The sequence below is a fragment of the Myiozetetes cayanensis genome, unplaced genomic scaffold (assembly GCF_022539395.1).
Source record: "Myiozetetes cayanensis isolate MyiCay16 unplaced genomic scaffold, myiCay2020 scf4, whole genome shotgun sequence".
Classification (NCBI taxonomy): Eukaryota; Metazoa; Chordata; class Aves; order Passeriformes; family Tyrannidae; genus Myiozetetes; species Myiozetetes cayanensis.
This window is the reverse complement of record NW_026087631.1, coordinates 40019825-40044873: the sequence shown is the minus strand read 5'-3', so window position 1 is coordinate 40044873 and position 25049 is coordinate 40019825. Positions and strand designations below refer to the sequence as shown.

Below are 25049 nucleotides of genomic sequence, written 5' to 3'. Positions count from 1 at the left end.
AGTCCTCAGTCCTGAGGCATATGAGTCAGATAAGGAGTAAAGTTAGGCCCCTTTTAGGAAAGCAAACTTTCAGCTCTTCTAGAAGACAGTCAATATGATCCCCTGGGAGACTGCCCTCAGAGGCAAGGGAGTGGAACAGAGTTGGCAGACCTTTAAGGAAGTCTTCCATAGAGTGCAAGAGCTAGCAATCCCCAGGAGCAAGAATTTAGGCAAGGCAGGCAAGAGACAGCATGGCTGAGTAGGGAACTGCTGGTCAAAAAAGATGGAAAGAAGCAGATGCATAGTCAGTAGAAATGAGGACAGATAATGTGGAAAGAGTATAGAGATGAAGTTTGGTTGTGTAGGGATGGGGTGAGGAAGGCCAAGGTGAAGCTAGAACTAAACCTTGCAAGGGAAGCAAAGAATCACAAGAAGGGCTTCTACAGGTATGTTAATCAGAAAAGTAAGGTCAAAGAAGGTATATCTGCACTGATAAACAATGTTGGTAAGCTGATAACAATGGATGAAGAGAAAGCTGAGATACTCAACAACTTTTTTGCCTCAGTCTTCAATGGCCACCTCTCTTCCCACACCTCTTGAGTGGGTGGACAGTAGAATGGGGACTGAGGAAGCAGCTGAGCAGTGCGGTTCTGTCCTGGTAGCCAAGCTATCTAATTCTCCCTCTACAGCTACATTTACTAGAAATTACCAGTGTTTTTTACATAAAAATTGTGAGTCAGCTGAATTGAACCTACACATGTGAAGCAAAGCTCCCACCTTTTGTGTTAAAATGGTCATACACTTTTGTGTTCTTTCTTATTTCCATGTGCATCTGTCAAACTTTGAAATTGCTGGCAAGCACTACTAATGGGCATTTTAATTCTTCCATTTTCAAATGCCAAATTTTCCACAGGTGAAGACTTGTTTGATAGCCACAGTTTCAAAGAATTGGATCTTTCACTTTTGCTTTTTTTTTTTTTTTCACAGCATTAGTATGTTTTGCTGTAAAAAGGTCATTAAAAACAACTGCAGGATATAACTGTTTTGGATTTGGATTAGGAATCAACATGTAGGAATAAATGACAACAGCATGAATATTTAGACTGTGGCATCTTGGACTCAATCTGTAGCTTGTTAGCTGACATGTGGGTCTGAGCAAGACCAACTGATCTTAGGCTGCACTACCTCCTCTTATTTGTCTGCCCATATTGAACATGTTAAAGGAACTTAGCCTCAGGCACACACGGAAATATGAAGGTTTGGCATTACATTTTATCAGCCCATGGTGCAATGGATCACAGTGGCTGGATTTGATGTTTTACTTCTAATCAAAGAAAAAGACCTGTATCTTCCTCTCCTTACATTCTTTAAAAGGCAGGTTTTGCCAATGGTGAACTTATTCTGCAATATCTGAATGCATTGAAAATAGAAAATTCAAAAGTGTATCTAACTCTCTGATATTTTGGCTTCTTTCCATGCTAAACATATACTATGGTGAAGATTAATTTATGGCTGGAGGGTAAAAAATATCTTTGTTTCTCTGGCTAACACAGCTTATTTTCCACTAAAGATTCCACAAAACATCTGCAAGAGCTGCTGAATTCCACACTTTTTACCAATATTTACATAGGCTTTTCATTGAAAACTTGAATTCTTTCTGCACCATTCAGTATCAATTCCAGTCCATTCTCCACTTTCGCTGTTTATCACAAAACATGCATTCATGTTTAATTGAAGTTTATTGCCAGGAAAATTAATTCTAAGAACAGAATGAAACATTTTCTTTAACTGAAATACAATGTGTAACAATTCAAACTTCTTTAAGCAACAGTTCTACCTGCTTTGATTTTTCTTCCAAAATAAATGGTCTTGAAAAAATGTCAAGTGAAATGACATCGCTGAAGGACAATGGCCAGGACTTGCAGGGGACTTGCAGGCCAGTAGCCAGCCAGGCCTACAAACCCACAAAACAGCTTGACATGCAATGCTTTGTAATGCCGAGTTTCTCACCATGAGCTACGGTAAATTCAGTTCCAGGTATTTAGCCCAGTACCTCTATGTTTATCCAACAGTAAGCAGTTGAAATATTTGTGACTAACATCAGCCTGCTGCCACCTTCTGGTGAAAAGTTAGGACATTAAACAATCGCAAATGCAATTGTTCCCCTTATCTTTGAATTTCATCCCACAGTAAAGCAATGTGATATTACTGGTGCAGTAATTACTTAGAGAGAAACAAGCAGGTTAGTGATCTCACAGGGATTAAGGACCCTCTTCATAAATCCCTTTTAAGTGACCCTTCACCATATGTACAATAATCTGGACAGTGACTGTCAAAAGGATGAAGTGCCTTCAGCATTAAGTAGTAATTATTATTTTACTTGGAAAAATACACCAATACAACAACAACAAAATACACTTCAGAAACCATCTACGTGTATGCGCTGTAAATAGGAGAGACAAAATCACCACTAAAGTCAGGAAAGGCAGAATTTGATACTGAATAGGCAAAATCAGGTTATGTTATAAATAGACACCACTCCACCCATTTCTCCTACCAGCTACTCTTCACACTTGCCTGCTCTTTGCCCAAAGCATATGCAGCTGGGAAATGTTCCTCACAAAGTGATAAGTCCTGGGACATGAGAAATCAATATATGATAATTACAAGAGGAGATGTGCAATTCACATGCCCAAGTTTCCACTTCCCATATTTGCAATGATGAGCAGGAAATTCTTCAGCCAACTTATCCAAGGTAACGATAAGGAATACAGAGGAGGAAATTATCTTAAGCGCACTGAGGTTTTAGTTTTGATGCTTGGAATATCCAGCAGAAAGATGATGGCAATTTGCAGTCCCTTAACCCATTTAATCCAACCATAACTAGCTTTTGATGAACCGAAGTTGACTAAAATGAAAAACTATTATTTAGAGTGCCACCATTTCAAACATTTAGATGAACGTGCTCACAGTAAGGTTACTTAGAGGGCAATGCTGCCATAAGTCAACAGAGCATTGAACATTACTAGGGATACAACATGCAGCTCTGAAAATTTCTCTTGACACACCAAGCAACAAAAATGTCAGATGCATAATTTCCAGAATGCTTTACAAGGCTGAAAAAAATAATACAGTACTCATATGCATACAGCCACTCCTTTCCTTTCCACGACACTTAGGAAATAGGAAATACAGGCCTTCTGGTACACTCAAACATAAGCTTCACCACGGCCTGAAAAGCAAAGAAAATTGACTGAAGGTCACAAGTTCACATCTGACTTCAGAAACCACAACATCTATACCAGTACCTATCTTAAAAACTCTGCCAAGAGCAACTATCTGTGCCATCATAACACTGATCCAAGTTGTAATAGAAAAAACCAGTAATTTTTGACAGCTGCTTATTAGAAGGTACTGATGGAAACAATCCTTGAAAATCAGTTGATTTTTTGACAATGTAATGAGAATATTTTTCTTTGACTTTAATAGCAGCTGTGCTTCTGTGTTCATCTGTCCTCAATTTTTCACTTTTTAATAATTTAAGGTTTTAATATTCTACTCCATGTTTTGGCATTTTTTGCTTCTACAGTGCCATGTTCATGCCTCTGAAAGAAGTGAGAACACCTGATATTATAAAAACTCTCTTCTGAATCCACTTGCGTTACAATTTAGTGTTTCTATTTTTCTACTCAGTAAACTTCTTCAAAATTTCTATTTTGAAATTATGTGTAAATATATATATATTAATTTAACCCTTTTACTTATGCAATACTGTGAGAAAACACCAACAGATCATTAAACCATAAGTCCTTGATAAAGTCAGGATTTTTTGTCAGTTCCAAAAGCATTATCCACTAGTTTTCTAGATTTTACTCTTCTGATTCTCTCCCATTATGTGCAGAAATCCACTGACAGAACTGTACTTGCATTTTTCAACGCTCAGTGAACTAGAGACTTTCAAATATGTTCTTTTAGATTTACTTCTCAATAAAAATAGACTGATGTATGTTCAGTACAGACAGCAGATACACAGGACAGACTGCAAGTTTATGTGCTATCCTTTATGTAATTGTAGTGCAATCTGTGGTTTTTCATAACTACAGATTATTGGATATGGTACTACCAAACACTGTAGTACTTGACACTATCACAGAATCACAGAATCTGTCAGGTTGGAAAGGACCACAGTGGAACATCTGGTCCAAACTCCCTGCTCAAGCAGGGTCATCCTACAGCACATGGCACAGAATCACATCCAGATGGTTCTTGAATCACCAGTGAGGGAGGTTCCACATCATCTCTGGACCATCTGTTCCAGTGCATGATCACCCACGCAGTTCTTTCACATATTCAGGCGGAACTTCCTGTGCACTGGTTTCTGCCCATTGCCATTGCTGTTCTGTTGCTCAGCACCACTGAAAAGAGCCTGGCTCCACCCTCCTGAGACTTCCCTTCAGGTGCTTGAACACACTGATGAGGTCCTCTTTCAGTTCTCTCTTCCTGAGGCTGAACAGGCCCTACTCTCTCAGTCTATCATGTTGCTCATGATATAATAAATATCACTGTACTTGGAGGAAAGATATTCCAGATACTTCATCAAACCTTTATGAGCAACGTTTATAAGCTTTGGCAAGAAAACTTTAGTATAACCTTACAAAGTAAAAAAAGAGACCAAGGAGCATAGAAGTTCATAAACCTGTCCTTTTGGAACTTGCCTGGCAAGGATGGGCAAACTTAAACTGTGAAACACTGTCTGCTTTGCAGTGCTGCACAAAATTATGGCATATTCTCCTCTGGAGAGTAAAGCAAGGTAGTTGCACTGTGTCTTTCAGCTAATGATAATCCAGTGCACCTAACTTCAGAAGCCCAAATTACATATTATTAGTAAGTTAAATGGAAGAATCTTTTGATTAGGAGGTTCATGAGAAACTTAATTTCCCCATGCTTAATGGGCAAGAACTTCTGAATGGTATTTCATCACAGGTACCTTAAGACATTTAACACTGTACATTAGGAATATTGTATTCATCTTCAGCAAACATCCAGGTTTAAAGAAGTCACAGAAATATATACAGAGTTGTATTTGTGGCTGCTGGTAACACCCTGATGTTCTCAACTTCCCCTTGCTAATCAGTAAATCATTGCTCTACAAGAGAATTTAATCCAGAATTTTAATCTAATTATGATGGCCTTCTGATATAAGCCTAACCAAAAATTACCTAAGTATCAGAAACAAACCAGTGTACAGGTGAGCTATTACTTATAATGCAAAGACCATAGTGTTGTACTTAACTGTAAGGAGTAAAGATTCTGCTTTCATACATATAACTTGGACTGTGAAGGTCAGTTGTTCATAGGAAACTCTTAGCTGTCACTTTTTAATCCTGAATTGTCAATGTTGTAGTAACCCAAAATACAGTTTGATTTTTGTTAAGACAGGCCATGCTCAAGGTATTATCCACATCCTTACATGTAGCTACTCTACTAACTCATCTAGCTACCTGGGCAACATTTGTGAGGTCACCAGCACCAAGCTCTAGAGCCCAGGTCTGTAAAAAACACAGCTGGGCCTGTTCCAGAGAGCCAACAGCTAAGGTCATAACAATATCACAGAATCATTAAGGTTAGAAAAGACCTTTAACATAATCAAGTCCAACAAACAACCTCACACCAACCCTGTGCCTACCATTAAAACATGTACTCAAGTGCCATGTTCTTTCTGAAGTTTTTGAACTCTTTCAGGGATAGTGACCTCACCACTTCTGTGGGTAGCCTGTCCCGATACTTTACAATCCTTACCATGAAGAATTTTTTCCTAATACCTAAACCTTCCTTGGTGCAACTTGAAGCCATTTCCTCTCATCCTCTCACCTGTTACCTGGGAGAAGACACTGACCCCCACCTGCCAATCATCAGACCTGCAGATCAGCAAACTCAGTCTCACCATGGTCAACATGTCAATAGGCTATTAAGCAGCACTTCCCTCTTATCTGTTAACATGTACACAGCCACATTACACACATAACAGCTTCCTCAACCACCAATATGTCTTTTCATAAAGCTTGTCAACTTTTGCCACATAAGGAAGATGGCAAATACAGGTGGAAATTCTTCTTAAAACCTAATGCAACTGTTTGGGAAGAAAGGAGAAGAAAGACAACTTTATTTGAAAATGCTTCCAAACACTAAACATATCAGGGTAGGGGTTAGTACTTTTACATTAAGAAGTTTACCTGCTGGAATCTCAGTTTTTACATTCTCACCTTATCAAAGGCTCTATTATCAGTTACTCACATCACGATGTAACATATATATGTCAGTTCTTAAAATAAAGTTGCATTAAAATTATCACAAGTCATAAATTTTTGTAACATTAGTGTAAAGTATTTATTCAGTAATACACCTTAAGTAATACACTCCAGTGGAAGTTTGTAAGAAGAGAACAGCCTCTATTAAGAGGCAGAATTCGTGGCAATATAGACCAGAACTCTCAGGAAGAGAGACAAATGCAACAGAATGTAAAGCACCAATCTAAATTTGAATTTGTTGGGTTTTGAGGGCTGCAGGCCTATGCGGTATGCATTAGGAGCAAGATAGAAACACCACAGATCTCACTATTTCTCATCTGAGATTTCATTTTTCCATTTTCTAGGATTTTGCCACTTACTCGATATCTGCTATTTTTAATATGTTTAAAAAAGAAAAGACAGTTCTGTAAAGAGATGTGTGCATATACAATGTCACCATGGATGACATGAAGTTAGCAGAACCAGAGCAGACAACTGACACTCTTAGACAAGGAGGCTGGAATACAATCTCCACAAAAAAGAAAGCAGTGCAACTTCTCCATCCGCACAATGACTGGAGAAGATACTTGGTCAAGTGAACCATAATTGCGCTACAATGCTTCTGCTTCTGCTTTACGTATTCTATCCTGGTGATGGCTCCTTGGTGCCCAGCTTCTCATTCAACTGTTCTTACCTGAAAGACAAAGCATATTACTTTGCACTCTATAATATTCAATTATTAGACAGATATGCTGCACTGAAAATGCTCTGGGTATATTAAAAAGACGTATTTGAAACAGTATTTTAATTTTGGATGCTATCAATAAAGCCAAATTTTCAGTTAAAGCTACATTGCAGCAAGTCTTTGCACAAAGTGTAAATCTTACTACTCCTTGAGACTCGCTTGAGTTAAATTTCTAGTACTTCATTAAATCACAGCATCACATGATTGTTACGCTTGGAAAGGACCTCTGGAGACCGTACAGTTCAAAATCCCTGCCAAGGCAGGATCACCTAGAGCAGGTGACATAGGAGCACATCCAGGCGGGTTTTAAATGTCTCCAAAGGGGGAGAGTCCACAGCCTCCCTGGACAGCCTGTTCCAGTGCTCTGCCACCCTCAATGTAAAACATTCCTCCTCATGTTACAGTGGAACTTCTTGTCTTTTAGTTTACAGTCACTGCTCCCTGTCCTGTCACTGGGCACCACCAAAAAGAGTCTGGCACCACGTTTTAACATCCACCTTTGGGAGATCTGTACATATTGATGAGATCCCCTCTCAGTCTTTACTTCTCCAGACTAAACTGGCCCAGCTCCCACAGCCTCTCCTCATAAGAGAGATGCTCCAGATCCCTGATCATCACTGTGGCCCTCCACTGGACTCTCTACAGTACCTCCACATCTCTCTGGTACTGAGAAGCCCAGAACTGGACACGGCACTCCAGATGTGGCCTCACTAGGGCCGAGTAGAGAAGCAGGATCACCTCCCTCAGCCTGCTGGTAACACTTCCCAATGCACCCCAGGGTACCACTGGCCCTCCTGGCTGCAAGGGCTCACTGCTGTCAATTTGTCATCCACCAAGACTCCCAGGTCCTTCTCTGCAGAGCTGCTCTGGGACTGGTCAGTCCCCAGCTGCACTGGTACTTGGGGTTATTCCTCCCCAGGTGCAGGACTGTAAACTTGTTGGCCTTGTTGAACCTCATTAGGTTTCTCTCTACCCAGCTCTCCAGCCTATCAAGGTCCCACTAAATGCAGCACAGCCTTCAGGTGTATCAGCCACCGGCCCCAGTTGATTGCCATCAGCAGACTTGCTGAGGGTGCACTCAGTCCCTTCATCCAGGCTGTTGATAAAGAAGTTGAATAAGGCTGGACCCAGTATTGATCCCTGGGGATCCCAACTGGACTCTGCTCCACTCATCACAACATTCTGAGCTCTGCCATTAAACAGTTCTTGATTCACCTCACTGTGTATTCATCTAACCCACATATCCTGAGCTTACCGACGAGGATGTTGTGGGAGGAGTGTGGAAAGCCTTGCTGAAGTCAAGGTAGACAACATGCCCTCATTGACCCCTCCTGCCATGCCATCACAGAAAGCTATCAGATTGGTCAAGCAGGATTTCCCCTCTGTGAATCCATGCTGACTATTCCTGATGACCTTCTTGTCTTTTACATGCTATATAGGTCTAACGGGATTTCATGTGCCATTGATGCCATTTCCTCCAGTTGTTCAGAGGATATCAGCAAACATGGCAGGGAGTATCTTCTTTTATTATATTTTGGCAATGGTGTCTTGATAAATTCTTCATCCAAGGAGAATACTACTACAGGACTGCAGAATTCATATTTCTTTCTTTCTTCTGGTGTAGGACTTAGGTCTGATCTATAGCTTTCAGGTTCACCTCCATTATGTGTTTTATGCAGCTCTTCTTCACTTTTAGATGTCTTTTTTGTGCTTTATGTGAGTTGGACAGGGACTGTAGAGGTATATCTGATTTTTCAATATCCCTGTTATTTTCTGAATTACTTGTTACATTTGCACTGATAGTAAAATCAGATTCTAAGCCTGGAGACAAGTTGAGATCCATGCTACCATATTCTGGAAATGTCTCATCCCATACCCCCATGTAGCCAGTTTCACTCCATTTTGCAAAGCCTGATTCAGATCTTCTATAGAAACAGTTCGATCTAGCCTGTGCTTCAGTTCTCTCAGTCCCTTGTATTCCAGATGTTTTTGAATCTTCAGATTCAAAAACATGACTTATCCTCACCTGCTCTTGAGGACTAGATTCCACGGAACTTAACTGGGACTTGTTTTCTGACTATAAATAGGATTCTACATAGGAAAACAAAATCTCTTGAATCAAATTCACAGTATTTATATCTTATTAGGTCTACTATATTGTGTTACAGTGAGCCATTCAGGTAACTTGCAGCTTTACTGAAATAATTCACTTGTTCTTCCTGTGCAACATGTCAATGAACTAATCACATTTCTAATCATGGGGCATTATAAAAACAGTTTCAGACTTACACAGCTTTTCTGGAGTTCGGGGAATTTCTCTCCTTGTTAAAAATGGGTTAAAACACAGTGAGCTTATGAGATCATCTAATGACATTCCTTTTTCTTCAGCAATGCCACGTGACTCAGACATCACAGCCTTTGCAACCTGTAGGATGTTAAGAGAAGGGCAAATTCTGAGAAAATAAAATTAAAACTTCTTTATTTCTGTCAGTTACGGTTCAAAATAAATCCCATTCTCCAAATCATCTGGAGAATTTGAAATATCTTGACTTTTCCGTTATTTATTATTTAGGTTCACAACGACCACAGTGTCCTACAAAATGAAGATAGGAACTGAAATTAGAATTCAATTCTAAGTTCTCTCATCATCTATGAATCTATCTTTCAAATAAGAAATTGTGCTTAAAATATATTTAAGACATTAGTCAAGAACTACATAAGCATGAAGACTAGAGCTATATTTATATAAGTAAAACATTTTAGAAGATGAAATGTAACTAGTGAAAATTATTAGTGAAAAATGCAATTTATTTTCCATTTACGACCATTTATTAAAAACAAACAAATTCCTTCCTAACCTCTTCTGCCAGTTCATCTCTGGCTTTCTCAAGAAGGTCTTCTTTTTCCACAGGACACTCTGTCAAGGCAATATCCTTATTTGAACTCTCTCGCATTTCTTCCTTTCCATTTTTTAGGATTTGCAGAGGCACAGGTTTTTTATTTCCCTCACAAGTTTCTGTATGCAAATGCTAGAGGAAGACACAGGAATTACTAGGAGTTTTAAACTCATGTGCCAGAATATTAGCATGAACAAATTGCTGTATGAATTTTGAACAGCAATGGCCCAAATGTTTAAGTCAATATTTCAGTCTTGAATTTTAACTAAAGACAAAATATTTTTGCAATTGTATTTGAAGTAGGACATAAGTAGTGACTAGGACAGGTTATTACATACAATGCAGATGATTTGCAACACATTTGCAACTACCTCCAACACAGTGGAGTGAACACTTGTCCAATTGACAGCTGTACATCCACGTTGCTTTTACACCACTTTTTAACCTTCAAGTTCATACACACTCAAAGAAACCAAGTCTGACTACAGGTCACACTAAAAAGACTGTTTCAGCAAGCAGGGAATCAGTCACACACTGTATATTACCCTGGAAGTCAAGTACAAGTGCACCTACTTCCTCATGTCTTATTTATGGTTTTACAGGACTGACTCAGATGGGTAAAAATGCTGCTAAAACACACACAAAACCAAGCCAATCAAACACATACCTGCAAAAACAACAACAACACAAAAACAACCCCAAAACCAAAACCAAAACAAACAAACAAAAAACCAACAAAATCCCACAACCATCTCCCACAAAGTCTAGGCTTTGATCAATGTAAAATGCACAAGTCCTAAGTTTAACTTATTTGACAGGTAGAAAATTACATTTTTGATCATGACGTCTCTGTTTTCAGGTACTGCCAACATCACTGAAGAGATCCTTGAGGGGGAGAGAAAGAAAGTGTAAAAAAAGGAAAAAGTTCACACTAACAATTTTAGAGACAAACTAAAACTAGTGGAATGTAGTGGGTTTCTGTCCCTAGGTTTTGGTAGCCCAGGGAGCTACAGGGGTGGCTTCTGTTAGAAGCTGCTAGAACCTTCTCCTGTCCGGTGGAGCCAATGCCAGCCAGCTCCAGGACAGATTTCCTGCCGCTGGCCAAGGCCGAGCCAATCAGGAGCAACAGTAACACCTCTGTGATGACATATTTAAGAACAAAAAGGTATTGCACAGAAAGAATTCCAGTCAGGAAAGAGCGGAGTGACAATATGGGAACAAAGTTGACACGAAGGTCAGTGCAGAAGGAGGGGCAGGAGGTGCTCCAGGCACCGGAGCTGAGGCCCTGCAGCCCGTGGTGCAGACCATGGTGGAGGAGCTGTGACCCATGGGGGACCATCGGGGTGCAGAGACTCCCCCTGCAGCCCATGGAGAAGCCCATGCTGGAGCAGGTGGATGCAGGAAGGAGGCTGTGACCCTGTGGGAGGCCCATGGTGGAGCAGGGTCCTGCTGGAGACCTGCAGCCCATGGAGAGGGAAGCCCATGCTGGAGCAGGTTTTTCCTGGGTAGGACTTGTGGCCCCTGTGGGGGACCCACACTGGTACAGCTCATCTGTGAAGGACTGCATCCCATGGAGGAGTGAGCCACGGGACAGCAGTTTGGGAAGAGCTGCTGCCTGAGGGATGGACTCCTCTTGGAGAGGTCCATCAAGGACTGTACCTGTGAGAGGGACCCCATGGGAGCAGGGGAAGGACTCCTCTCCTGAGTAGTGGCAGAAATAACAACTGACTGTAACCCCCATTCCCATCTCCCTGCACTGCTGGCGGGTAGGAGAGAGAACATGGAAGGAGGGGTGGGGGGAAGGTGTTTTTTTAAAGACTGTTTCATTTCTCACTCTTTGGCTCTTATCCTGTTAGTAATAAATTTAAGTACAATCCCCACTTTGACTCTGTTTTGCCCATGAAGGTGATCAGTAAGTGATCTCTCTCAACTCATCTCAACTCATGAATCCTTAGGTGTTATTTTTTCCTCTCTCCTCTGTCCAGTTGCAGAGGAGAGAGTGAGAGAGCGGCTTTAGTGGGTACCTGGCATCTTAACAGGCTGTTACATATTGTATGCTCCGTATCTGTCCGTTACGATTTCTCTCAATTCGTCCCGGTCATCAGAAAGCAATTTTACTATAGGGAGAATAGTGTGACAATTAGGGCAGATTTAGCCCTACTTGTGTATCAGTCTCCCAAAATTTATAAATTAATAAACTTTGCCCTTGATTACTATACAGAAAAAGAAGCGATTTTGCAATACTTTTGTAAACAAGTTTTCAGCATTCTGCTATCAAAGATAACTGAAAAGTCTTCTGCAGGACTGACATTGTTCTTTTCCCTAGATATTGCATTCTTTGTCTGAATCACTCCTGGCATGCACAGGTCTGTTCCTATACAAACTTGTTGACATTTAACAATCCCCTGGCTACCAAAGACTTCAGGCTCAACACTTCTGGTGAGTTTAGTGCTAATTCCATAGCTCTGAAAAATGCAGTCCTCACTTGTTAGGAAAAGCACACTTTAAAATCTTAATATTTGCTGTTACCTGTCTGCAGAATCGGAAGAAGACAAAAATCTATGCTGTACGACGTCACTGAAAGAAATCCAGGATTTAATTGTTAACTACATTGACAACCTCGGAGACTTACAATCAACTACTTCTACTGACGCCTAATATGCCCAAAGGACAACCTTCCTTTGCTTACTCCTTTTCTCTCCTAGTAAGAAACTTTCAAGTATCTGTAGGATTCATATTATGAAATATAGCATTATTCAAATGGTCATGAAACATTCCCGGACTAAGCAAATGACAAATGGGCAAAAAATTTTGTAATATCATTGTTTTATGTTCTATCCATTGTTGGTAATATAGTAAGAGTAGTTACAGAACAATGTAATAGTAACTCTCAAGAAGAGTCATGAAAAAAGTCTTGTTGAGCAGGTTTAGCCTGAGAAATAGAATCTTCTGTTCTCTCCACCAACGTCTTAAAGCTTGGAACAATATATTTAAAAAGTGAGATAAAAACCTTGCAACTTGCCTGCTATATATCCTATTCAGCAGTAACCAGTTGATCAATCAGTCACCAGCCAGAGAAAGCAGCAACTACTTTAAGCCTATCTTTCTAAATTAGGTGGTGGTGACATGTAAGAAGTGAGTTACTCAAATATTCCACTAAGGTTCAAGACATGCAAAATATTCAAGTCCAGCAAGTAAATTTCTTTTTTTTTCCCTCTGCTTTTTTATCACTTTCTCATTAAGCATACCATTTTGGTGGTGGCATACCATTTTGATGACTTATCCATCATAGAGTCCAAAGCTCCCTCATCTTTCTCACAATGTTCTTTATGAAGAGAGTCAAAAGTATCTAGAAAAGCAAGTAGAAAGTTTTATTATTGCTTCAATTTTCTTTGCTCAGGCTTTCCAGGTGACATGATTGACTCAGATCACTTCTGTAGACTACTCACAGAATGGACTTTATGAAACACTTCAAGAAAAATAAATTCATATGTAAGCAGGACAATGTTATCAATCCTTTTGCTTAGGTACCACCTCAGGTACCACAGATGCCACTAGCAGCCAGTACCTCTTTGTGTTGTTCCTGAACACATGTTCAAGAAGAATGGTTCTATCTGCTGCCCTCCATGTATCAATCACATATTCCACTGTCCTCCAAACTGCAATCCCAGCCACATCATTATCCTCAACTCTCCACAAATACATCAATTGTGTGGCACATCAACTATACAAAGCACGATTCCACTCATGTTTACTCCAACTGCACTAATTAATAAATATTTCTCATCCCTTTTGCTGTCTCAGTTTAAGCAAGGCAAAGCACACTGTAAGTAAATGTTTTGCACATTATCAGAGGTACATATACCTCAGCTAAGGATCCTCCAGAACAATAAACACTAATTTTGGCACATCTCTAATGAAGAGCTGAAGTTTAACCTCAGTAGTTCTCTACTAACCCTAAATTACAGCTTCTGCAAAGACAAATGGCATTTCCTGTTGCATTTACGTCAACAACATATCCAAAATCCAAGCTCAGTTCAGACAGTTAGATGAGGTTAATTTTTAGAGCTTACTATATCAACAGGCAGAAAATTATGTTTTCTTAATGGCTGGATTCTCAGTCATCATTGTACAATCTTTAAAATTTTTAAGGCAAACTACCTTCCATTTGCAATTCTGTGGCCTTTCCTTTGTAGCTTCTAGCCTTATACCCACGTATCCTCAGACTGCTGGAGAAGCACTTTCACCTTTGTAATGGAAAGGTCGTTCTTGCTGTTGTTTTATCTTGAAATTCCAATACCCCTCTGCTGTGCCATTTTTCCTAAGAGAGACTGCAAGTGACACGACTCAAGTAGTCTTCCCCCTTGCTTTGTAGCTTTTAACTCTATCCTAGGGACATCAGCACTTTGTCAATAAGCATTACCCCGTAAAATACAATCAGCCTATCAGCTGATTAGAATGTGCAGTAACCATGATCAAAGTGAGTTTGGATCAACACTGGTAACCTAGTGACTGAAAGCATTAAGTAAGGTCCTGATCAAATGGCACAGTTACTATGGAATTAGGTATTTCAGAATGCACCAGGGAAAGATACTTACCTGGGAGGACATCTTCAATTTCTTTTCCTATATGGCTAGCGGGTAAAGTTTTATCTTCTTTCTCTCTTTCGTACTACTCTTTCCACCCAATATCTTTACTGAATATATATTCTAGAACTCATGAACCTTTGTACACATAAATCTGTCTCAACATCATTTTTAGAAGAACAACAAAATATCAAACAGCTCAGCACCAGGTTTTTCCAAACTTCAGCCGATCTCCCTGACAGGACAAGGCTGAAAAATTGCGACAAAGAGTCATTTGGAAACAGATTACCACAGACTTTTAAAGAATATCTGCAAACACAGGCAGGGAGCCTTTTTTACTCCAAGTAACTTTTAAAAAATTGTGGCAGTGGGGGCGAAGAAAAAGAAGCTTCTCCTGGTCACCTACCTGAAACTGGCACTAGATGTTGATGGAAGACATTGTCTTCATCTTCTTCTGGAGGACTAGGAGATTGGGGTGGTGAAGCTGTTGAACTAGGTTCCTCTCAAAATGAAGAAAAAAGTTTGCTGAAAAAATCTGCTTATCAACAGCAATTAACAGACAGTTATTTACAACAGCTTTTCTACAAATCAGCTGTCAGACTCAACATGAAGCTTCTCCCTCTGCTGGGTAGCTAGGCAAGGGGATAACCTTTGAGTGTCAGAATGGAAATTATCGTTCATTCATCAAGCACATCACTCTAAAGGGGAAAACCAGAAAACTCAGACTGATAGCATAGAGATGCTCAGCTTCCACAGGGGAATGAACAGAGACAAAACCAAAACCAACTAACTCACTCTTACACTAATCTACTGTCTTGACAAGATGGTTCCAACCCCCACCTCAGGTGAAGACACCAGCTGTCATAAAGTCAAATATATTCTCTTTTAGAAAGACTTCATAAAGCATAATGAGCTTTACTGCACTATATGATTCCCCCAGCCTTACATATAAAGTTTAAGTGTAGATCTACATCCTCTTTCACCTTCTCTTCCCCAGAATCAGATAAATTGAACACTACTTACTAGATCCTCTTTAAAGATTAAATTAAAAGGATGCTGGCCAAGAAATGTTTTCCACTTCATTTCCCAGTCTTCCTCCTTTCTAGAAATAGATTCACACACTGACACACCTTGTTGCTCTCCTTCTAGCCTGTAACATATAAGCAGGAAAAATGGTAATATCTGTTGGTGGAGATAACAACTCTGGATAAAGATGGACAGTATGATGTGTTCTCCTTATTCTGCAAAACCCGTTATATGTATCAATTATTCGTGCATTTGTACCTGTATTAAGAACTAACTGAAATTCAAACCCAAGAAGTGGCTACTAGATATCCTTATGTTTCTAACAGAAGAATTAGAAGAACTATACTCAAATATATACACAAATTAGATACACTCTTTAAACTTCCCTAGCCTAGATTCAGGTAAAAGATTTAAAAATCTCTGAACTTATTAACATAACAAGAAAAAAAAAAGTAAAAATCAGATCAGCTAGCAAATGAGGTTCCCAGGAACAAAGCCTGGAATATTAATAAAGCCAAGGCAAGTTGGCTTGAAGTTACTTAGAGAAGAGTCCCAATTAAACTTACATAAATAATCAAGACAAACGTTAATTTTCCACAGGGAAAGGAAAATTACTCAACTAAATATTTTTCCTATAAGTAACATTTTTCTAGAAAAGTCTCCATGGTAGGTAGACATGATCCTAAGATTTAAGAACAAGGGAAAAGAGAAAATTTGCCAACATTACCTCTCTGTGTTCAAATCCTGTAGTAATTTATTGCAGGTTTTAACCATGTTCTCAATCCTGTGAAGTTCTTTTAATTCAGACAGACAGTGTTCATTTCTCAACATCCTCAAGCCTTCATTTAGCACATGAATGACTGCTAAGAAATCCAATTTTCCATCCTCATATATATTTCCTGAAAAACTCTTGAAGTTCAGCAAGAAAGAAAAAAAATTAATGAACAGTACCAATATCAGAAAGTTAGGTCTTCTGCAGTAAGAGCAGGGACACTATATACTTTGATTCAGTTCCTGATTTGTTTCATTTGTCAAAAAATGCATTCTAGATTAAACCAACATGAAACAAGAGAACTTCAACTGATGAGGTATTCCATCTAACCACTGTCTCAAAACTGTAGTACAAACACCAATGACGTAACTAAACAACACCACATACTACACACTGGAAACAAATGTTAAAGCAACAGTTAAACCAGTCAACCTAGTTTTAATGTCTAAATAATAAAAAAGTCAAGTACTAAACAGGCAGACTTACGAGTGCAGTTACTGAACCAAAAAAGTTAATAGGTTAAACATAACAAATACAAAAGAGCATTATAATCCTAACAAATTTTTGCATACAGACAACATATTTAATGCATCCTTTAGCAATCATCTCCTATAATCCATGAAGTATTTATTTTGTAAGGTATCTAATTGTACTCCTGAGGACTGAAAAAAAAAAGGCAGTTTAGCAACTTAGCAAGAAGGACAAAAACTACTTACGCTGTCATTTTCAATTTTGTAAGCCAACAACTTTGGAACTCTCAAAACAACATCACTTCCATCTAAAATACACGGCTGAACACAAGTTTCAAGTACAGAATCCACAACTTCCTTATCCTTTTTCAGAGATGTAAGCATTTCCATTATAAGTGTCCACATACGGCGGACCTTAATGGGCAAGACAAAAATGCCATGTTAAATTGTTTGCCATAATACCTGTAAGACAGAATATCAAAACAACATAAAGGCAGATGAAAGGACCAGCATAATCGGAGGTAGACGAAGGGAAATAAAAGTATCTGAGAGCAGGTGTTGCAGAAATGTTAGAAGAAATACAATGCACTGCCACAGCAGAAACAAAATGCTCACCTTTTCAATTCTCTCAGTTGTGTCACTTTTGTTTTGGTCATTTTGTTTCATCCTATATGCACATGCAAAACAAAAGTACAAGTGGACCACAATGAAATTATAGTCCCTATTTCATAAAACTGAGCAAGTAAACAATTTTATATATCCTAACTTACAAAGAAAAACACTTACCTTGAATACTGTCTCTGCATGACTGCATATTCAGACTTTGTCTCTTCTATTTCTTTAATTAAAACCCTAGGAAAAAGTTAACAGTTACCACAGGTTTATCAGAATTACCTGCAGCCACTAACCAATCTTACTCATTCTTTCAAAATCAGCATACTGAGAGAGTTGTGGAATAATGTAAAAAAAAAAAAAAAAGATAATAAAACTTCCTTGCCATGACTTTGTGTAGAATTAGAGTCAGGAAAGCCACTAAGATATATACAAATTAAGCAACCAAACCGTCGCAATAGAATGGTTTTTATTATACCCAACAACAATAATGAAGTTACTAGAAATGTATATTATCAACATCAACCTCCAAACATATTCGTCAATTGTATCACATCCCTTAGTTTCAAAAGACCAGAGAACAGAATACTGGAGTACAAGCAGTTGGACCACTTAGGTTCTTTTGCTGAAGCGCTTTTATTGACTTTTTAAGCATGTAAATACATAGTGGTCTGATTTTCAGAAACATTGGGTGCCTACTCATACTGAATTTGAAAGGATCTTCAGAGTTGTGATCCCTTGTCAAGAATGAAAAAAAACTATAGAGAATTGCATTTTTGAAGGATATCATTAAGCAACAGCAGTAATGTTTCCCAAGCAAGGTCACAGGAGATACAGAATTATAGAAATCAGAGAAGTTCATGAGAGTTTGACCTCCAGAAATTGTATTGTTGAGCCTTCCATTGAAAGCAGAGCCTTTAGTTATGCTACTCATGGTCTTGTCAAGCCAAGTCTTGAATATTTCCAGGAATGGAGATTCCATTTCTCTGGGCAACCTTTTTCAATGTTTAATTGTTCTCATATGAGACATTTTTAAAAACCAGATGGAGTTTTCCACTAAGTACCCTGTGCCTGTCGCCTTGTCCTGCCGCTCTACACCCTTGTTAGGAGAGTACCTCCATCTTCTTTACAACTACTTTTTAGATACTGAAATTGTGATTAAACCCCTTGAGCATTGCCTTTTTCAGGCTAAACAAACCTGACTTCTGCAGCTTTTACTTGTGTGCCGAATTCTTCAACCTTGTAAACACTGTGGCCCTCTGCTACTATCTCTCCCATCTTTCACTCTCTCCCCTCAATCGGGCAATCAAAACTCAACATCGTATTCCAGGTGTGGCGTTAGAATTGACAACCCCAGCCAGCAACTAAGTACCACAGAGCTGCTCACTCCCTCCCCGCTTCCCCAGCCCCAGCAGGATAGGGAGGATCTGAAAAATGGTAAAACCAGTTTAATAAGTGAAATAAAGTAAAATAGTGTAACAACAGAGATGTAATGGAGAAAGAGAGAGAGGAATAAAATAAGAAAAACAAGTGATGCACAATACAATTGCTCACCACGACCTGACCAGTGCTCTTTTCCATACAGCACAGTACGCTGCTGACCTCCTTGGTTAACCAGGGCGCTCTGCTCACTCATGTTCAGCTTATGGCCCCACACTGCTCTCACCTCTGGTACTTCTTAGCAGAGCTACTCCCCAGACAATCACCTACAAGCCTCTGCTGCTGTTGGGAACTACTTCAACCCAGGTGCAGGGCCTCACACTGGTCTTTGTTAAATCTCACACAATTTTTGTTGTTCAGGTCTCCAAATGCAGCAAAGTCTCTCTGTGTAATGCCTCCTCATTGCAGTGTCTCTTCTCTCCTCACAGTTTGGCACCTTCTGCAAGTTTGGCCAGTTTGCATTCAATGCTGTCATTCATCTCCCTTATGAAGACAGTTATCAGCCACAGAAGAACTCCACTCATGGACAGCTACACCAGTTATGACTTTGAGGCACTATCACTCTTTGGGCTCACCCCTTTAGCTAGTCTTCTGTCTTTCCAAAAATGTCAGAGCTGTTCTGAAATGATGCCAGGTAAGACTCCCTATATGCTTGGATGCATTCCATCAGGTAGGAGTGAAAGCTTTGCTGTACCCTCTTCTTCAATCAGTGTTTTGTTGCTTCTTTCATTATTGCTTCTTGGCATAGTGATTGGGTTATTGACCTTAGCCACGCACACTGAGGCAAAGTACACACTGGGTATTTCAGCCTGTGAAACTTTCAACTTACCATTTCGTTCAGAGGCAGACCTAAAGCCTCCATATACTTCCACTTCCTAACAACATACCTACATGATTCTTTTTTCAGGCTCTTACCAGGTTCTTAGAGCTTTAGGTGAACTTTGGCTCTCATAGGTACATCACTGCATACCCAAGAAACACTTCTGTATTCAGGTCTGGGAGTCAGTTCCCTTTTCTATATTCCATATCCTGCTACTTTGGTTTCCGAACTCTATCACAAGCTTACTGTCCTAATCAGGTTGTTTCCTTGTTACACCCGCTTCTTTTTCTGCTTAAGGTGATGGGCCACGTGTAAGCTTCATCAAGGATATCTGAAAATATCACTCCTGAGCCTTTCTGCTTTCCACAAGATGCCCCTGAACAGTTCCCTGGGCTAGTGAAAATCCACTCAAATTATAAATCCACTGTTATTAGTTTTCCACTCAACTTCCTCACTCTCCTTAGGATCTTAAGTTCTACAGTCTTAGTTACAGTGACCACAGAAGTCCTGTAATGTCTCCAGAGAAGTTTCTCTTACTTAACATGCAGTGAGTTCAAAAGAGCACCAATCCTATCTAGAATAGTCTGTGATTGCATTAGAAAGTCATCTTCTAGGCACTCCCACTTCCCACATCACTAATGCACCACTTTTGCTTTCCCAGCAAATACCAGGGTAAGCTGAAGTCCTCTGTTAGAATCAAGGCCATAATCAACCCTCGGATCTATTGATCCAAAGGCATAAAGCATGACTAGTCCTCTTGTATGGAGCTATGCTACATGTACTGTCGCTGCTCTTTTACCTACAGTGCCACTCATCGCCCTTTGCTGCCATTTACTGAACAGCCCACAGCTGTCCATGACAGTGCTCTGGTCACAAACTATCCCACACCGATCCTTTAAATTCCACTGATACATACATTCCGTGCCTGCACAGAAAGTTCCAGCTCTTCCTATTTCTAAAGCTGGGAATATTTTCCATAAAAAGAGTGACGAATAGCGTACTTTTGGTGAAACAATTAAGGTTCATGTAAAGAAAATGTGTCTCACAATGACTAAGTAAGACCAAATGTTTCATCCTGAGACAGTTATATTTTAAAGATATGACCCTTCAAAAACTAAGAAATCATAGTGCTAAATATGCAGAATTCCCTGGTCATTTTAATGCCCTACTAATCATAGCTTCCAAAATACAGCATCTCCTAAATGAAGAACTAATTTCTTTAGACTACTATGCTTCACAAAACATCTACAAACAGTAGAACTGTCAATTAGAAGAGTTAAAGAGGGAAAATATGGGAGAACTCATGAGGTAAAGCAGAGGTAGCCTCCTCAAATCCCTTCAAAAATACATACACATAAAGTCAGTTTTTATGAAAAGACTCAATTTCTTCAAATGCATTACTTACTGTGCTTTTTTCACATATTCTTGAATAACAATGTCTGTCTTTTGAAGAATTTGCAGCAGTTTATTGTATCCAACTCTATGTCTTGCTTTTGCAATGTACATGTCCTCAGGTCTCAATGTTACAGCTTCAGCAAATGGTATACAAGTGCCTAAACAGAAGTTAATGTTTGGATGACATCATTCACTTTTAGCAAATGGAGAGCTTCCTAATCTACCTATTTGAACCAAAAAAATCACAAATCAAGATGCTCATTTTACCTGGACTGAAATAGAGCATGCAATGTACTGCCTTTTTTGCCATTTTTTTTCTGTTGTACATATCTTCATTCCCTCACGCTCTGTTTTCTTTAGGTTATCAAAACAATACAAGATGCCTAGAATAGACAGTTCCGATGATTCAGAATTCATCAAGTTCTGAGGAAGAATATGGTATAGCAAGCCAATACTTTGGGACCAAATCATTGCTTGTGCAGCCAGTGGTGTAGAGTATTGCACAGATAAGCCTTGGAACAAGACCCATAACGCAACAGAGAGCAAAATAATCAACACTGTTCTAACAGCAGTAGCTCTATACAAGTACACAGGACACTGTGAAAGACTCTAAACTGAGCAGCCAACTCAGAACTACTTACAGCTCTTGTCACACATTAAAGACCTGATAGATTTACAAACATAACAAACAAAGCATTTTTATTGTTCTATTACAACTTACCCACAGAGAACTTTTTCACATCCTCAATCATTACATATCTTGCAAGCTTGTAGAGAGTGTGAACAAATTTAGCACCAACAGGAGAAATCAGTGATGAAGGTGTAATCTTTGGAATATTGCTTTTCTCATCATTCTAGAAAAGTTAAATTGTTTTAAACACAGAAGTAATCTAAGAAATAAAGCATAAACAACAGCTATCAAACACGTAGCTAAGTACCAAAACACTACAGATTACTTGCTAGCAAGCCTGATGCCAAGCTAAATGACTTTGCTAGCACAGCTGACACTTCCTCTAGTCAGAAGAGAAAAAAGTTTTTTTCAATATTCCTACCACCACCCTTAGTTTTGCACACAAGACAGCTTCAATGCAAAGACTGAAATTAGTGTTGGATAAATGTGAGAAATCAGTGCCCTCCTAACTGGCAATCCCTATCTTTGAAGACATTAAAGTTTTCTTTCATATTTTCCCCTGAAGTCATTAATTAATGCAGTTTTACCATATTCAAAGATACTGCACTCTTGGCTTTCACCTTGTCCACTATTACTAAAAACCGAAAGTTTTGCAGTAGATTAAGATGAGATTTCTAGAGCAATTATTAAGACAAAGGCAGCATAAGAAGCTAACATAATAACCAATGATACCTGAAGCAACCAGTTTTGGCTTAGCTCTTTAAAAAGTTTGCCTTAAATTTTAGTCCCTTTTCTCATATACAAGGAAAGACTAATATTAAAGTTTTTCATGCATGTGAAACAGCTTTCAGAATAGTAAACACCTTGCCAGGCAACTTAAACAAACACCTCTCAAACTAAAAGAAGTTATTCTCACCCAGAGCTAAGGAACTCCCTAGACTTATATTTAATTAAATACCATTATCCAGAAGTAAGCCACAGCAGTTTTAAGACACAAGATTAGGTCCCTGTTATCTAAATTCCACAATCTTCTTCAAAGAAGTCCTAGATAAACTATGTGAAAGAATACATAAGGTAAAACCGAATTCTTTGATAAAAATTCTTATTTAAAACTCTTATTAAAAATGAGGTCACAGAAATCAGTACAGCATCATCTTCCACTCTTCATGATACTTACTGAAAGTTCTCTTAGCCAGTCACAGCACTGCTTCCTAAATTGAGTGGCTCCTTCTGGCAATGGACAACTTCGTTCCATTTAAAAATGATGAGGAAAAGGAAGAAAAAAATGCAAAATGCGTTCAAATATCCAGATACCTAATTAACCATTATAAAAACAAGACTAAGACAAAGATTTCTTATTAATGCCTACTGGTGGAGCCCACAAATAAGGGACATATATCCTAGACCAAGAATACCTAAGGTTTGTTAAATGACAATGTTTTCTCTCCATAAGTTAACTATAGAATGTCTCAGAGACATTTGTCTGCAGCTCTAACTTGGGATAAGGGAAGAAGACCAAAAAAGGAGTCATAACTGACCATTTTCATATCACTAGTCTTCCTCCTGCCATGTCTTCAGATGCATAAGCTAAAAAAGCTCAGCTATAAGAGGAAAACCATTTAATGAACATAGGGTTCTTGCCATGCTGAAGATCGTGGCAGCAATCCATGAATAGGAAATGTTACTCCCTGTTTGGTCAGGGAGATGAATGGGAAAGATAGATTACTTTGCAGCTATTAAGTTTATATCAAAGTCACCAAGTTATAGATACTATCAGACACAACTTTAATTAAGCCAAGGCTGTGACACAGAAGAATGATCAAAAGAAAACAAGTATTCTGACGGTATGCTTTTCTTCCACAGTATTCCCCAAGTGACCACTTCCCTCCCTCCAGCAACTGTATAAAACATATTCTTAATTAAGGGCAGAGCAGCAAATAACCTCATAAGCCAATTACTTACTGAAAAGTTTCTTCCGCACGGTCCTTATCCAGCTTGGCAAACAAGAAGTGGGCAACGACAGCAAACGCTTTGTTGTTTGGTTTATCAAACATGTTCCTAACACACAAATAAAGAGCACCACGAGAAGTAGTTACGGTGACAAACTAACAGAGCATTTTTACTGGCCACTAAAGATTACAAAACACTAAGTTACATTAAAGCTTTACAAATTATACACTGAATGCTTTGTTACTTGTGTGTAAAAGTATACATCATCCAGCATATTTAACACAGGCGAAATCCAGGGCTGCATCAAAAGGATGGCCAGTAAGACGAAGGAGGTGCTTCTCCCCCTTACTCTGCTCCTGTGAGACTCCACCTGGAGTACTGCATTCAGTTTTGCAGCCCCCAACCCAAAAAGGACACGGAACTGCCAGAACAAGTCCAGACTAGGGCCATAAAACTGCTAAGGGGATCGGATCACTTCCCCTGTGAAGAAGCAGAGAGTTGGGCTGTTCAGCCTCAAGAAGAGAAGGTTCTGTGGAGACCTCACAGCAACCTTCCAGTATCTGAAGGGGTTCTACAGGGAAGCCAGAGAGGGACTCCTCATAAGGAACTGCAGTGGCAGGACAAGGAGTAACGATTAAAACTTGAAGGAGGGGAAATTTGGGTACAATGTTAGAAAGAAATTCCTTATTGTGTGGGTGGTGAGGCACCGGAGCAGCTGGCCGAAGGAGGCTGTGGATGCCCCATCCCTGGCGGTGTTCAAGACCACGATGGATAAGGCCTTGAACAACCTGGTCTAGTGGGAGGTGTCCCCCTGCCCGTGAGGGAGGGGGTTATCTTCCAACGCTCTGACGTTCAATTATTCTGTGAAATAATCCTGGTGAGAGCGTTATCTTCCAAGGCTAGTTTTCAAAACACGCGCTAGGGAGCCCCTCGAATCGCCCTCCCTAAGGGATTGTGCGGGGGAGCAGCTCTCACCGTTCCCGAGGTTCCTTCCTTCGGACAGAGGTAACATGGACCGCGACGGCATTGCGGGCTTTTACCGTGCGCAACACACTGCCAGGGGTACCAGGACTCTCGGTGCCTACGGCGAACCGCGTCCGCCCCGCTGCAGCCGAGCGCTCCCGCCTGAGAGCATCCCCCGACCCCCTACGCCTCCGTCCTCCGCCGGGGCTCCCTCGCACTAACCGTCCCATGTTCACGCTCTCCGGGCATTGTCTGGGCTCGAAGTCAAGGGCCAGCAAGTAGAGCCGGAGGTGATCGTCCTCCCACACGGTCCTCATGGCTGCCCGGCCGCGCGGGAACCCGCCGCGCGCCACAGCCCGCCAACAACCGCCGCGCGCCGGCCCGCCCGCGCCACATCCCCGCTCTCGCGAGACCGAGTTGGCCGCGCTGCCTCACGGGAGGTGTAGTCCGGGCGCCCAGCACTCCCGTCGAAATGG

The 25049-nt window shown here is 40.0% G+C and overlaps 1 protein-coding gene and 1 non-coding gene across 4 annotated transcripts; both read right to left on the bottom strand.

Annotated features, from left to right (window-relative positions):
• Positions 1-1700: 1700 nt before the first annotated feature.
• HAUS6 (HAUS augmin like complex subunit 6) lies at positions 1701-24935 on the bottom strand. 3 transcript variants are annotated; one of them, XM_050329219.1, is made up of 17 exons: positions 24586-24690; positions 23623-23718; positions 22838-22904; positions 21751-21883; positions 21040-21187; positions 17549-17614; positions 17378-17429; positions 17009-17176; positions 16248-16429; positions 15518-15644; positions 14901-14994; positions 13176-13257; positions 12438-12485; positions 10739-10793; positions 9870-10040; positions 9301-9436; positions 1701-6960 (listed from the first exon to the last, which is right to left on the bottom strand). In XM_050329219.1, exons 2-17 carry the CDS (start codon positions 23712-23714, stop codon positions 6947-6949), a joined length of 1635 nt encoding a protein of 544 aa, XP_050185176.1. In that variant the 5' UTR covers positions 23715-23718; positions 24586-24690; the 3' UTR covers positions 1701-6946. The 3 variants fall into 3 exon arrangements, with proteins under 3 accessions (XP_050185176.1, XP_050185177.1, XP_050185175.1); XM_050329218.1 differs by lacking the exon at positions 24586-24690 and adding an exon at positions 24796-24935 and having other exon boundaries at positions 1788-6960; XM_050329220.1 differs by lacking the exon at positions 24586-24690 and having other exon boundaries at positions 1702-6960; positions 21751-21919; positions 23623-23641.
• LOC126647707 (small Cajal body-specific RNA 8) lies at positions 11957-12087 on the bottom strand. The gene has a single exon (XR_007630655.1). It is a non-coding gene; the product is annotated as a small Cajal body-specific RNA 8 (non-coding RNA).
• Positions 24936-25049: the final 114 nt, after the last annotated feature.

Excerpts from the sequence above, each read along its gene's own strand:
- HAUS6 (XM_050329218.1), bottom strand. The coding sequence starts at position 24,890 with ATGAGGACCGTGTGGGAGGACGATCACCTCCGGCTCTACTTGCTGGCC. Across the intron at positions 23,719-24,795 it reads GAGAGCGTGAACATGGGACG|GAACATGTTTGATAAACCAA; the intron begins GTTAGTGCGAGG and ends TTTGTGTGTTAG. Across the intron at positions 10,041-10,738 it reads GAGACGTCATGATCAAAAAT|CATTTGCATACAGAAACTTG; the intron begins GTAATTTTCTAC and ends GTCTTCCTCTAG.